The 13,031-nt window shown below is 51.5% G+C and overlaps 1 protein-coding gene across 9 annotated transcripts in view; it reads left to right on the plus strand.

Moving 5' to 3' along the window:
- Window positions 1–13,031, plus strand: part of TIAM1 (TIAM Rac1 associated GEF 1) — a 158,398-nt gene that overhangs the window by 42,139 nt on the left and 103,228 nt on the right. For 5 of the 9 annotated variants that reach the window (XM_050333454.1, XM_050333451.1, XM_050333447.1 and 2 more), the window contains one exon: window positions 1,152–1,211. The exons of 2 other annotated variants lie outside the window; for them this stretch is intronic. Coding sequence is in view for 1 of the 7 variants with exons in the window: in XM_050333445.1 (XP_050189402.1) it covers window positions 12,698–12,722 (25 nt within the window). In the remaining 6 variants the exon portion in view is untranslated. Of the gene's footprint in view, window positions 1–1,151; window positions 1,212–12,584; window positions 12,723–13,031 lie in introns of those variants that run through there. 2 more of the 9 variants (XM_050333448.1, XM_050333445.1) reach the window with 2 other exon arrangements.

A 13,031-nucleotide genomic window follows, 5' to 3' on the forward strand; every position in this document is an offset into this window, starting at 1 on the left:
GCGGCCGTTCAGAGGGCAGGTGTTTCCTCTTCGGGGTTTTAAGTCACCAAATTCATCAGGACATTTCAACTTCTCGCTTTTTAAACTCCCTGATCCTGGAGAACAAAGTCATTTCCTCAGCTTCGGAGCCCGACATCTGCTCGCGGGGATTACGCCTGTTCCTGCGGCAGCGGGCGCAGATTTCCTCGGTGGAAGGGGATCTGTTGGAGGGCGGTATTAAAGCCCAGTACAAGTTCCTGTTCTGGAATGGAGATTGCTCGGCAGGTCTGGGAGTTGAGGCGTGTTGGAGCTTGCTGATTTACTTGGCAGATGCCTGATGGTGTTACATCATCCCCGGCACTCGGACCCGCAGGGCTGCAGAAAGGGCTCCGTGTGCGGTGGTGGTGGTGGTGGGTTGAGTGGCCACGGGGAGCTCTGCTCTTCCCGCTTTCCCGTGGTGGGAAAACAACCATTTTCAGGGAGGAGCCGCCAGCCAGCCCTGCCTCCCACAGCCTCCTGTCCTGGGGTGATGGGGAGCACTGGTCAGGGAGAAGGGCCATCAGAAATCTCCGCTGGATGGTGCTCAGGGGGTTGTCAATCCACTCGTGTTTCCCATCTCTGAGCAGCGTGCAGGGATGGTATTTGCTGGGAATGAGTGACCTTTTACTACTTGAGCTGGGCAGGCGTTCCAGGGATTTATTTTTAAAGCACATTCTGTTTTGCCACCTCAAACCTCTTTCAGTGCTTCCAGGTTGCTGTTTTGTGAGATCCAGACTAAGCCCCAAGCGTGATTTTGCTGAGAGCATGCAACTGAGAGCCAAGCTTTTTATAAGGCTCCAAATCAATAGCAGTGATACAATTAGCTAAACCCGAGTCCAGTGGAAAAAGTTGCTTTGGAACAATTAAGTGCTGCCTGCAGCCCTGAGAGCCCGGAGCTCTCAGGGAAACGGCCTTAATTGGGCTTTGTGGCTCTGGCAAGGTAGGAACAGCAACCAATAGTGAGAAGCAATTGGGATTTGAATTATTTCCCCCTCTGCACTAGTAGGTCGAGGTGGTGTTAGTGATGAAAGTCTGGCTGAGGGTGTTGCAGGGGGTCAGGCAGGTGACTGCCAGCTGTGTGTGTCTGGCTCGGTGTTTGGAGCTGACCTGTTCATCTTTCTTTTCCGTTCCAGGAGCTGTGTGGGACAACCAATGTTTCCCTACCGTCCTGCTTTCTGCTGTGACCCCCTCATGTGAGTAGCTCCTGCCCACCCTCCTCTTGCTCTGCTCACCATCCCTTCCCTCTCTGTCCTGGGGCAGAGCAGAACGGGGGGTCTTTTAGGAATAAAAACTTCAAGGCTTCTTTGAGGTACACAGTGAAGTGTTTACGTGAGAAGCCGTGTCAGCAGCTGTGTGTTTTATCCAGGCAAGTATGTTCAGACATGTTTATAGAAACATGGCAGCTCTAAATCTGGACAGTTGGTCACTAATCTTTGCAAAGATGCAGAAGTGATTAAATAAAAAGATTTCCCTGCGGTAAACCCTGTAAGTTGCAATGTAAGTGTGACCCAGGCTTTTAAAGGCTCCTCTGCTACCCTTGTCCCTCCCCACACTTCCCCTGTGTGGTCACTCCAAATTGCTGCCAGCTGGCCCTTTTGTCATGTGTGTGTGTGTGTGGTTGTGGTTGTGCTGCTTCTCAGTTTTGTCCAAAGAGACAGACAAAACCTGTGGCTTATTCAAATCTTTGAATTTGCAGCCAGTCTAACAGTAGGAAGGAGAAATACAGTTTAAAACTCAAGAGGGAAGAGGTTCTGTCCTTTAGTGCCTCACTATTGACCACAGATCCCACCGTGCCCATAAATCTAAGTCTTCTCGCCTGTTGTGTTTGAGGTTTTCTTCCTTCTGTGTTGCCTTCTGCCCCTGTTTCAGACATCAGGTTAAGTTCTTCCTGGTGTGTTTTCAGCTTGACAAAGATGATCTCTTTTGTTTGTTCCAGGGTAAGTTGGTTTTTTTTTTTTTTTCTTTTTCAACTGAGTGATTTTTGTGGAGACAAAAAGAGAACAAAAAAATCTCTTTAAAAAAACATCAGCTTTGTAAAGAAAGGAGAATGAAACCAGAAACTGATACATCATCAAATTGAACGTGCCAGTGTGCAAACATGGGGCAGAGCAGTCAGTTAACAGCAAATGATAGTGAAATTGGGTGATATTTCCAGTTTCCCTGGAGTTGAAAGCACATGTGGTTTACAATGGATAATGAAATGTTATGGTTTTTATGTCTAATACGTTAATTCTGCCAGGGCAGTAATCCCAAGGTTGCAATCCACTGCAAGGCTGACATTTGTTGGAAGGAGATGCACAGACATTTATTGAGGACACAGAATACAGTTCATTTAACAAAAAATAACAGAACAATGGGAAAGGTCTCCTCTCCTTGCCTCTTCCCTTCCCACTCTGTCTTCCCTTCTCTCCCACTCTGTGGTATCAAATATTGACTCAGGCCAGAGGAGCTGCTGCTTGGAACCTGTTGCTCCTTCTGTGGCAAATGCAGAAGTTAATTCCCTTTTTTGTCTTTCGAAAGAGGAATATCACCTGTGATGTTATTGTGCTTGTGTGTGGCTTGGGCTTTGTAAGAGCAAATCTTGAGCACTTCCAGCTTGGAGCATCCTGCCCTGTCACACACCTGCATGGGCAGGTGTTTGTGGGTCAGACCAAGGTCCTGATCCAGAGTCTAAACCATGTGTTGTGCACCTGGTTTGCCCTGAACTGGCCCTGTTTCCCTCCTGTGCTTCCCTGCCCAGTGGTGGAGACATGGCTCTGAGCCTGAGCTGCCCTTCTAATCAGGGCCTTGTGTTCCTGCTCCCTCCTTGCAGCAGCACCAGGGGTTTCCTCATTGCACAGTGAGCAAGTTCAGGGAGCCAGGATGGCCAGAAAATTAAAATGTGGGGTTTTGGCCAGCTGTGTTTTGTGAGCCAGAAGAAGGCTGCAGGTGGGAATACATAGGCAGGATGTGGGAGCCTTGATGTGGTCGCTTTTGAGGAGAAAAGAGGGGTCTTAGAACTTGTTTAGCTCTCTTGTGGTCCCAATAAACTGTGTCACTGGGATCCTTCACTCCAAAGCCCGGGGACAGCCCTTGGTAAACCCTTCCTTGCCAACTAAAATCCTTGTGGATTTTAGAGCTTCTTCACTCGTGTCCTGCCAGATGATGTCCCAGGAGACACCTGCTTTAGGGACCAGCCAGAGATCCATGTGGGGAGTGAGGAGGAGGCATCTCCCTGGAGAGGCTCTGGATGGCTCCTGCTGCAGGATCACCTAATGGGAAGAGTGCGGGACTCCTGGGGCTTTCTGTGCTTTTTGCTCTGCTTTTGCAGGGATCTGTCCAGGACTTTGATCCGTGGTTGCTGTAGGAGGCTGTGTTTTTGGTGTGTTGTGGGAATGAGAGAGGATTGATGCCCAGACCTCCGTGCTGGCCCTGAGCTCAGCTGGGTTCTGCAGAACCCCGAAATGCGGAACGGGGTTATTTACGTCTGAGGAGTTCCCTGCAGTGGGGGAAGTGGGCCAAGTTTTAAAAGCCATTTCTCCAAGTGACTGCCTGCAGCCTTCTGGACTTGCTTAAGCACACCCATTTCTGCTTTTGGGGCGATTAATGCAGCTGATGAAACTGCGCTGTTTTGTTGCTCAGTGGCCTGTTTCTGTGTTTTCCCTGCCACTGCTCTGTTTGATGCCACTTTAATATATATCCACCCCTGCTCTCCCCGTGCAGCTGTCCCACTGTGTATCAGTCACATCTGTGTGTGGAGCAGAATAAGGGAAAAATAACTTTGGTCACACAGACTTACCCAGAGGAGGATCTGCCCTGATACCTCGCCGAGCTTCTTAGAGCTGGAGCAGTGACAGCAGGGCAGCACTGGAGTCCACCTCCCAAATGTTGTGTTTAATCCCAAATCAGGCTTTAGCGTCCAAGTAACAGGCAAATGCTGAAAAGCCTCATAAGAAGTAGAATGAACAGGCAGGACTTTAAAAAAAACAAAACAAACAAAACCAAAAAAACACAAGTAGAATGAGGAAAAGTAATCAGCAGTTCTGGAACTATTATGGTTTTTAGAATGCGAGGCTTTTGCCAGTAAAAGAAGACCAGGTCTCTGCCCTTGAGCTTGCTTAAGCAGTTAATCTGTATATGAACTCTCAGTCTTAGGGATCATTCAGAATTTATGAATCTCTGAGCCTTCAGAGACACATTTGGACAAGTATAAAGGCAAGGTCGTGTGGCAGTGGCATTAGAAGCTGGAGCCTCAGGTCAGACCTTAATGCAGGTCTTCCAAAGGTGAGTGTGTAGCCTCATGGATATAAGCCAATGTACCAGTTAATAGAAAAGGACAAAAAGGGAAGGCACTAAGACATGTGTGGTAAGTCCAGTTGTGCCAGCTGTGGTGTTTATAACCTTGAGTGACCCTGTGAAAGTCAGTGCTGGTGGCTCTCTGTGCAGAAGCTGAAATCCAGATCTCTGCTTACTTTGGAGGGCTTTGGGTCAGGGTCCCCCAGAGAAGTGTTAACTGAAGAGTGGGATTCCTGTGCCATGTTCTGGTCCAGGGCGGTTGAAACCAGGTCAGGGCTTCATTTCATTGAGGTGACATTGAAGAGAGGTTTTGGTTCTTTTTTGTTTTTACCATATGGCTGTAATAGAAGAAATAAATTGGAGCTTGTTTTCTAAAAATGAGAACATGTGCAGTCAACCGGCATCTTTTATTTTTATGCAGCACGTCCAAAATAGATGCCAGTCTGCCTCTTCGGGAACGTGCATCCGGCAGAAAGTCACAGCAGCACTTTGTGCTCCCTTCCCTGACTTTCCCGCTCTCCCACCACTTGACAGTGAGCTGTTCCAGGAAGTGACTCTGTTTTGGATGTGCCAATCACCCCCACACCACGGGGGTGAAGGTGGCAGTGACACGAGGAGGGGGTGGGTGGATGACACTGAGCTGCTCTGGTCCCCCTTCTCCAGTAAAAAGCTCAGTGTGGGAGGGAGGGGGGGAGTAAGGACGTGTGCAGCCCTCTTGCTCTGCCGAAAGGTGAGAGTTGGAAGCACTGCCTGGACAGAGGAATTACTGGCAGGGTGTTTTCTGCTGTGTCCCTGGAGTTAGAATTGATAGTCCGTGCTTGCAGCCATGTGCTGTTTGCTCAGCCTGGAAAGGAGCAGTTTGCTCAGAGATGTTTCCTTTGGATCTGCTGGGGGTGGAGAGCATTTCCCCTCCCAGTTCCTGCTGCCAACACATGAGGAATCACAGAATCATTTAGGTTGCAAAAAAAACCTTCAAGATCATCGACCGGGGTCTGCACAGGCAGGGTGGGAGGAATGGATGGGGATGGTGCAGTCTCTGCCCGCTGGCCTGCCAAGGCTCTGGAGCTGGGAAGAGGTTTCTCCATGAGCTAAGAGAATATGCCTCCCTCCTTTGGGGATGGCTGGAGGGGAGACTGAGCCACTGAGAAAACTTTGGGCTTTGCACATGGATTGTCATGCTCCTCCTGAGGGCGAGGGAAGAGACAGAGACTTGGTCTTGTGCTGGTGTGAACTGGAATTTATCCTGGGAGTGAAAGGAGTTGTGCCTGTGCCAGATAATGTGGGATCAGGTGCTCAGTCAGCCCTGACTTCAGCCCCTGAATTCATGGCTGTGAGGGTATTTCATCCTGGGGACAAGGATTTGGGAAATGCAGCTCCTGCAGGGCCTGGAGGTGTGCAGGGTTGGGGTGATAACCAAGGAGCTCAGGCTGGGTGGCCTGAGCAGGGGTTTAGGAGAGAGGAACAGTGTGACTTGTGGTCTGATGACATGGGAGATGTAACCACTGTGTTCCCAGTTCCCTCTTCCTCTTTGATGTCCCCTCCCTGTGCTCAGGGAACTGTGCACTTGGCCAGGGCAGGGGAACAATCTGCCCAAATTCTGCCTTTTGTTTTCCATCAGGGCTGTGCAGGAGATGAGGATAATACTTGCCTTGCAGGGGCACTGTGAAAGTTAATTTGCTAATTATTTGCAGAGCACATCAGAGCGCTGCTTCAGTTCTACACAAGGTTATGGTAACATCTAATTAATAATTCCTTATGATGCTTCATTTTCTTTCTGCTATAAATAATGGCCTAATGTAGGGACAACCCTGCCTGTGCTCGTCATCCCAGTGCCTCAGAGGGAATAACAGGCTGGATTTGGTTTGTAAATAGTCCCTCTTTCCCCCCCTCCTCCTCTGCCACCTTACCCATAAAACCATTGTTCCCTTTGGTGAGCCTGGCTGGTGTCCACTGGAGAGAGCTCATCCCTGGACTGGAAATCCCAGCCCTCCAGCAGCACTCCTTGCTTTTCCTGGGCTTTCCCATCCTCCCCAACCTTGTGACTTCTTGCTGGGCTGGGGCAGGTGATGGATGATAAGAGGCAAATGAGGAGCTGCCATGGGAAAGTCTCTACCCTTTCTTTCCTCGAGATCTGGACCAAGAGCTGGGATAACACGAGAGAAAATCTTCTCTCTAAGCTTTTCTCTTTCTCCCTGTCTTTGCCTGCGTTTGCAGCCCATATTGAGCTGTTCTGTTCGGTGGTGTGTGCAGCATCTTGTCTTTGCTTTGGCCAGTGTGGTTATGAGATCTCCTACTGTCGTGTGTTGTTTTTAATTCTCAAAATAAGTAACGCTCAGAGACCTTTGGTGTCCGTCACACATCTCTGGTTTTGCTCCCCGGCTGCGAGTGGCTTCGGGCGCTTTTGAGAGTGTCAGTATCCTGCGTGTTTAATACTTCAATGCAGCGAGTCCAGAAGCTTGTGATGACTATTTTTAGTGTCGAAAAATTTTGACAACTGAAGTAAACCTACGTTATCCATCACTTGACAGCGCCGTCACCAGCGTGCAGCTTGTCACTCTCTCGAGCTTCGAGCTGATTTTTCCCATCAAATTAAAACTATTGGCAGGGATGCAGTGGAAGTGTGTCAGCACTCTGCATGAAGATGACAGCAGCTACTGCCTAAGTTCTTTCAGAGAAGCGAGAGGAGGTGTTTGCATTAGAGGCCTTGAATAGAACGTTCCTCCTTGAGCCTTCTTGTCAGAAAAGGGAAGCGGTCCCTGCTTTGTTAAACTCTGGCTTATCCTTGCGCCACACGGCCGTTGTGGTGAGGACTGAGTGGGCTTGTGGGTGCTGCCCTGAGGGTTGTGCAACGGGAGGTGCCACAGCCACATCCCCGGGTTGGGGGAACTGGGTTGGAGCACATCCTGATGGTGTCTGGCACCCTCTAAATCCCCCCCGGTGCCGGGGAGGTGCAGAAGCTCGTGGTGACTTTGGGTACGTGTGTGATGTCCAGAAGAGCTTCACCGCTGCAGGTGTGTTTTTGAGGCTGGATGACTAGAAACAGGGCTCTTGCACAGATACTAATCCTGTACAGCCAGAGGTGTGTGTTTGACCTGCAGGGTTCCAGGAGAGAGAGAAGCAGCCCCACCCTTGCGTGTGAGCTTACGCGCACCCAGTGACCAGACAAGCCCCAAGGCTGCCAGAGCTCAAGAAGCATTTGGGCAACGCTCTCAGGCACATGCTGGGATTGTTGGGGTGTCCTGTGTGGGGCCAAGAGTTGGACTGGATGGTCCTTGTGGGGCCTTTCCAGCTCAGGGAATTCTATGAGTGTCTGCAAGCGCAGTGACCACGTCGGTGCGAGAGCTTCCAGCCACGGGCAGCGCCATGAAACACGAGCCTTAAATTTTAACTTGTGCTTGGGCCAGAGGTGGCTCCTGCCTCTTGTCATTTGTCTTGGATTTGCAGGCAAGGGTGCTGGCTCGTGGCCAGCATCCACTCCCTGGAGCTCATTAGAAACCTTTTTCAACTACCCTTGTAGCGTAACAGCGGGGATCAGCTTTCCCATGAGCTGATATATCTGCTGACCTCTCCAAAGGGAAAGAAAAACCCTCCTGTAATTCATTACCTGACTTTTGTAGAGGCTGAAAGGGAACTATTTGTGAGTGAACAATACTTGCCTTTCACAACTCCCTCCTAATCCCAAATAGAAACATGAGGCTGAGAAAATTCTTTCTGATAACGGGGAGTATGGATACATTCAACCCGGGATAATTTTTCATGGCATTAACGTTCTGTAATTGCCAAGGGTTGGTTTGCAGGTTTTTATTGGATGAAGGGAAGGCAGGCAAGGGTGAACATCAATTTGAGGGGTTAGAAGTGATTCCGATGGTGTTGTGATGGTTTTCCACCAGTGCCCTCTTGTGAGCTGCTACATCACAGAGGTCCAGTTAGAAAGCTGAGGCTTTAAAAATAACAAATCATGGAAGTTAAGTCAACTTTCTTCTTCAGTTTATGATCGAGCAGAAGACGACTCGAGTCAAACTGTGTCCCCACCTACAGAGAGACAGCCCCTTGCTCCTGCCATGTGTGTGAGGCTGCACAGGCACAGCTGCTGCTCCCTGTAGGGGAGGGGGATTCCCAGGGTGAATGTATGGCTTGGCCACATCAGCCACAGGGATGTTGCCAGAACTGGCTTGAACTTTGAAGCCCAGGTGACATTTGTAGGGCTGCAGTTTGCAGCATGACCTGGAAAAGGGCTGTGATGTCCCAGTGATGTGTGCCCGGCGCCTGCGAGCGCTGCCAGATGAGTCTGTGCTTGTGGGATATTTGGAGTAGCACCAAGACTGGGGTTGGGCATCAGCATCTTAGTGTTCCCCTGGGGTCGTTCCTTGCAGATAATTAGTGGCCTTTGGGCCCCCAGGTCATGTCCTGAAACGTGCTTGATCAGAGTAGGTGATAATCACATTGGGAACTCCACCATGGCTATAAGGACTTGCAGGAAGACCGGAGTGGCTCCAGATGTCTGGATGATGGAGACAGGATGCTTCTCCAAGGCCACCTGTGTGCACAGGTGAAAAATAAGACAGATACAATCATGAATTTTTGAAGCACCTTGGCTTTGTAAGGTAAGCCTTAGTTAAAGAGATACGGTCTGAGATCCCTGTGGGAGCGTGGCTGATGCTCCTCGTATCTCACCTTCCTGCTGTGCTTTGGGGTGAGTCACTGTGCTGGAGCGACTCCCTTTTTTCTACCCAAAGTGATAATCCCTTGTTAAAATGATATTAACTCATGTGCGCTAATTAGCAGGTGTGCCAGGGTGTGAGAGGGCCAGGATGTTAATTAGGGTTGATAAACACACCTTTATGCAGGATGCAGACCGAGGTTGTGTCTGATGGGGCTCCTTCTCCCTTCCTCTCACCACGGAGAAGTGCTGTGTTGTGGGACCTTTCTCCTCTGGGCTCTGTGGTGGGATCTCCACGTCTCAGCTCGATATTTGGGGGAGCCTGTGGACTCCCTGAGAAGTTCATAGAATATCCTGAGTTGGAAGGGACCTGCAAGAATCACTGGGTGCAACTCCTGGCCCTGCACCAGACACCCCAGCACTCCTACCCTGTCCCTGAGAGTGTTGTCCAAACCCTCCTGGAGCTCTGTCACTGCCCTGGGCAGCCTGCTCAGTGCCCAACCACCCTTTGGGGGATGAACCTTTCCCTGAGATCCAACCTAAACCTCCCCTGACACAACTTCAGGCCATTCCCTCGGGTCCTGTCACTGCTCACAGAGAGCAGAGATCGGAGCTGTCCTTAGTGAGGAAGCTGCAGCCCTGGATGAGCTTTCCTCAATCTCCTCCAGGCTGGTGGGATTCATCCTGCTGACACGGGATGAAAAAGAGGCTTTTCCCAGTAGTCCCATCTGTACTCAGCCGGGGAGGGGAGGATTAGTTGCTCTGTCCAGCTGCAGGGTTTAGCTGATGGCCACTTCTCCAAGCTCCTGGAGGTGACAGCCCCTCCAAGTCACCCAGCTGAGGGCCCGACCTGGTTGTCTGCAGCCCGTTCCAGGCAGAATCCGCTGGGCTGCCTTCAAACAGGTTTTGGTAGGACTTGGCTAATCGCTCAGTGAGGAGAGCACCGAGGTTTATATAAGCTGGCTGGTGTGCCCTCGGGAAGCCCACATCAAAGGGCGTGTATCCAGCTGCGTCAGCCGGGCCGGGGTGCCGGGGCCGGGCCCTGGAAAGGCCTGTTCTCCCGCAGCGGGCAGGCGAGAGCTGACAAGCCACGGCGCTGCCCGGGAGGGCTCTCGACGAGGTTCATGTTGGTGGGTGGATGCTCCACACCTTCCCCAGTGTCCAGGGCCACCTGCTCTCAGCATCCCGGCCCCAGCCAAGCTTCCCTGCAGGCCTGGTGTCTCGTTTCTCATGGAGTTTTGGAGGAGGGCTGAGGAGAAGGCTTCCCTTGCCTCTCCCTCCGAGCATCTCTCTCCATACTTCAGGTTTATTGCTTGATGGATTTTATTCTGGTGCTGTGGGTCCTGATGGGAAAGGAAGAAGTCACTGCTTTGCTTTTTCCATCTGGACTGAACTTTCTTGCCCTCTGCAACTCCCTGCCAGGAGGAGGGAGCTGGGAGGGTCGGGCTCTGCTCCCAGGGAACAAGGGATAGGATAGGAGGAAACAGCCTCAAGCTGTGCCAGGGGAGGGTCAGCTTGGACATCAGGAAGAATTTCTCCATGGTTGTTGTTATTAAACATTGGGCAGGAGCTGCCCAAGGAGGTGGTGGAGTCCCCATCCCTGGAGGTGTCCAAGGAAGGCCTGGACATGGCACTCAATGCTCTGGACTGGGGGACAAGGTGGGCATCGGGCAGTGGGTGGACTTGATGGTCTTAGAGGTCTTTTCCAACCTAAATGATTCTGGGATTTAAAACCCACTGGTGGTCAGACTTGGGATTCACCGAAGTCCATGTTTTCCTGGGAGTTCTGGCCATGCCAAGCCTTTGCTATAGATATCAGGAAAAGATGCCCCAAACTGCTGTGACAGAACGCAAACAGACCCGGCGCTGGCGGCAAAAGGGCGTGTGCAGCCTTTAGGCCTCTGAAGCCGAAAATGTCTCCAGACAATCCCTGCAATCTGTTGCAGGAAGCACCTGTTGCTCCTCCAGGACGGGCTGTAATTGCAGTGGGAGCTGGTGTGCTGCCCCGGTGGGACTGATCGCGGGTGGGAGGCTGTGCCTGTCGGGCTGCTGGAAGGGGCTGGAGGTGGCCGTGCCCGAGTGAACCCCGGGGCGGGCAGCAGCAGCCCCCGTCGCCCCGTGAGTCACTCGTGGCTCGCCAAACCTGCTTGCCCGCTCGGGGTTTGCTGGTTCCCTCCCGTTTGTTTGGCCTGCGAGTGGGAGCTGTTGGTTTGCTCGTATGGGCTTTAAATTAATAGTGCTGAGGATGGATTGTTTCAGTGCTTTCCAGTCCAAACAGTCTGTCTAACCCCGTCCCTCCTTCAGCCCTTTTGTGCTGTCAGGGGGGAGGACTCTGGTGCTTCTCGGGTGTGCCCGTGGTCACGGGGGACCTGGTGCTCTGTGAGCGTGGGCGGGTATATCGGAAACATCTGAGATGTGAAGTTAAACCAGAGTGCTGTTTGAAGTGGGCTCAGACTCACTGCGGTGCCAGGCAGCTCAGCCTGCACGTCTGCTCCTGATAGTGGGGGTGTGAGGATGATTGTGCTGCATCAAATCGCTTCCCCGACTATCTCACCCCTGTCCTAAAATAGAATCATCTCCTCCCCTGCTCTGCTCCAGCACCTGGGCATGTGGAGCCTCACTACAGCTGTTTAATCCAACCTTGTGTCAGAACTGGTCTCCTGAATGTACCTTTTACCATTTTATTTTGTTCTTTTCCTAATGGTTTTGTCCTTTTCCCAACTTGCAGTCCCTGTTGGGCTGCAGAGGTTGGGACTGCAAGGGTATGGTTATTGCTCAGTGCTCTGTGTTTGTGAAGTAATCACGCAGAGTTGTAAATGTTAATTTGTTTATTAATGTGATTTCTGCTTGTAAAAAATATTTACCCTGTTTTCTGCTTCATTTCCAGAGTAGTTTCATACCTGTTTTCCTTGTCCAGCTTAAGTGGTGCAGAGTCAAGGTGGGGGGAGCTGGGGGAAATAAACACAGATGGTTTGGGTTTTGCGATGGTATTTCTTATTTATAGCAACCATTAGCCAGCCCTGGTCTGGAGGATGCTGCTGCTCAAATCCTAATCCCGAAACAGTTATGTGCAAGTAGTGAATTAAGTAAAACCAGATCTGTGCGTAATTTTTAATTCCCTGTATGTAGTTCCTGATCCTGGAAACCGTTCTGCACCTGTGGGCAGCTTAGTGGGAGGCAGTTGCTGGTCCTCTACAGAAGCACCATCGGATACGGAGCAGGGGGGAATCCTTGGGGACGGGAGGGACTCGAGGGCAGCGGCAAAAGACGCAGAGCAGGTCAGAAGTGGTTTATTTTGTGTCTTGCTGGTGAGTTGTTCCCTGCAAACAGGACAGACTCCCCAGGACAACGCGGTGCAGTTGCCCCTGTGGGCTGACCGGGGATTGTAGTTCCTGGCTCCTCTCGCAGCAGCAGCAGCAGCGCGTCAGGCTGGTGAGTTAAAGCCACCCCGGAGGGATGTCCTTAGGAATTCAGATTTCAGGAGCCAGCGGGGCTGAATGGCAGCTCCTCTGAAGCCTGTGACGGGAGGAATTAATCAGGAGAGGGAGGGGAGAAGGGGAGGAGGGAGGGAGGGAGGGAGGGATGGCAAAACCCCAAACCTTCAAGCACACCCAATTGACCCATCTCATTTTAGCATGAAACTTAACGAGTTACACCCACTCTGAAGCAGAAGGGGAATGAAACGCTGGCGCTTCCTCCTTTCCCTTACCGGCGGCTGGGGCTCGGGAAGCACAGCGGGCGAAGATGTTTGTGCTGCTGATGATGAGCGGTAAGAGGAGCCCTGCCTGCCTCCTTTGTGCCGGGCCAGGGGAGTAGGAGCAGCTGGAATTTGGCTAGAGCTGGGAAAACGTGTTTGGGGATGTAGCGCCGTCGTGCTGCTGTCTAAGGCACCGTGTGCCCAGAAAGCCCCCTAAAGGCTTTCCTCTCCTAACTCCTGTCTTTCCTCAGTGTGGACAGGGGTGTTGCTTTCTCTGGGTTGGGCTGTCAAGTGTTGTTTGCTTTTCCAGGGTTTGCACTGCTCCCAGGGAGCACCCGGGTTCCCTGCAGACACCCAGGGCTCAAACTGACTGACTGGGAG

This window comes from Myiozetetes cayanensis, unplaced genomic scaffold (assembly GCF_022539395.1).
Source record: "Myiozetetes cayanensis isolate MyiCay16 unplaced genomic scaffold, myiCay2020 scf5-8, whole genome shotgun sequence".
NCBI lineage: Eukaryota > Metazoa > Chordata > Aves > Passeriformes > Tyrannidae > Myiozetetes > Myiozetetes cayanensis.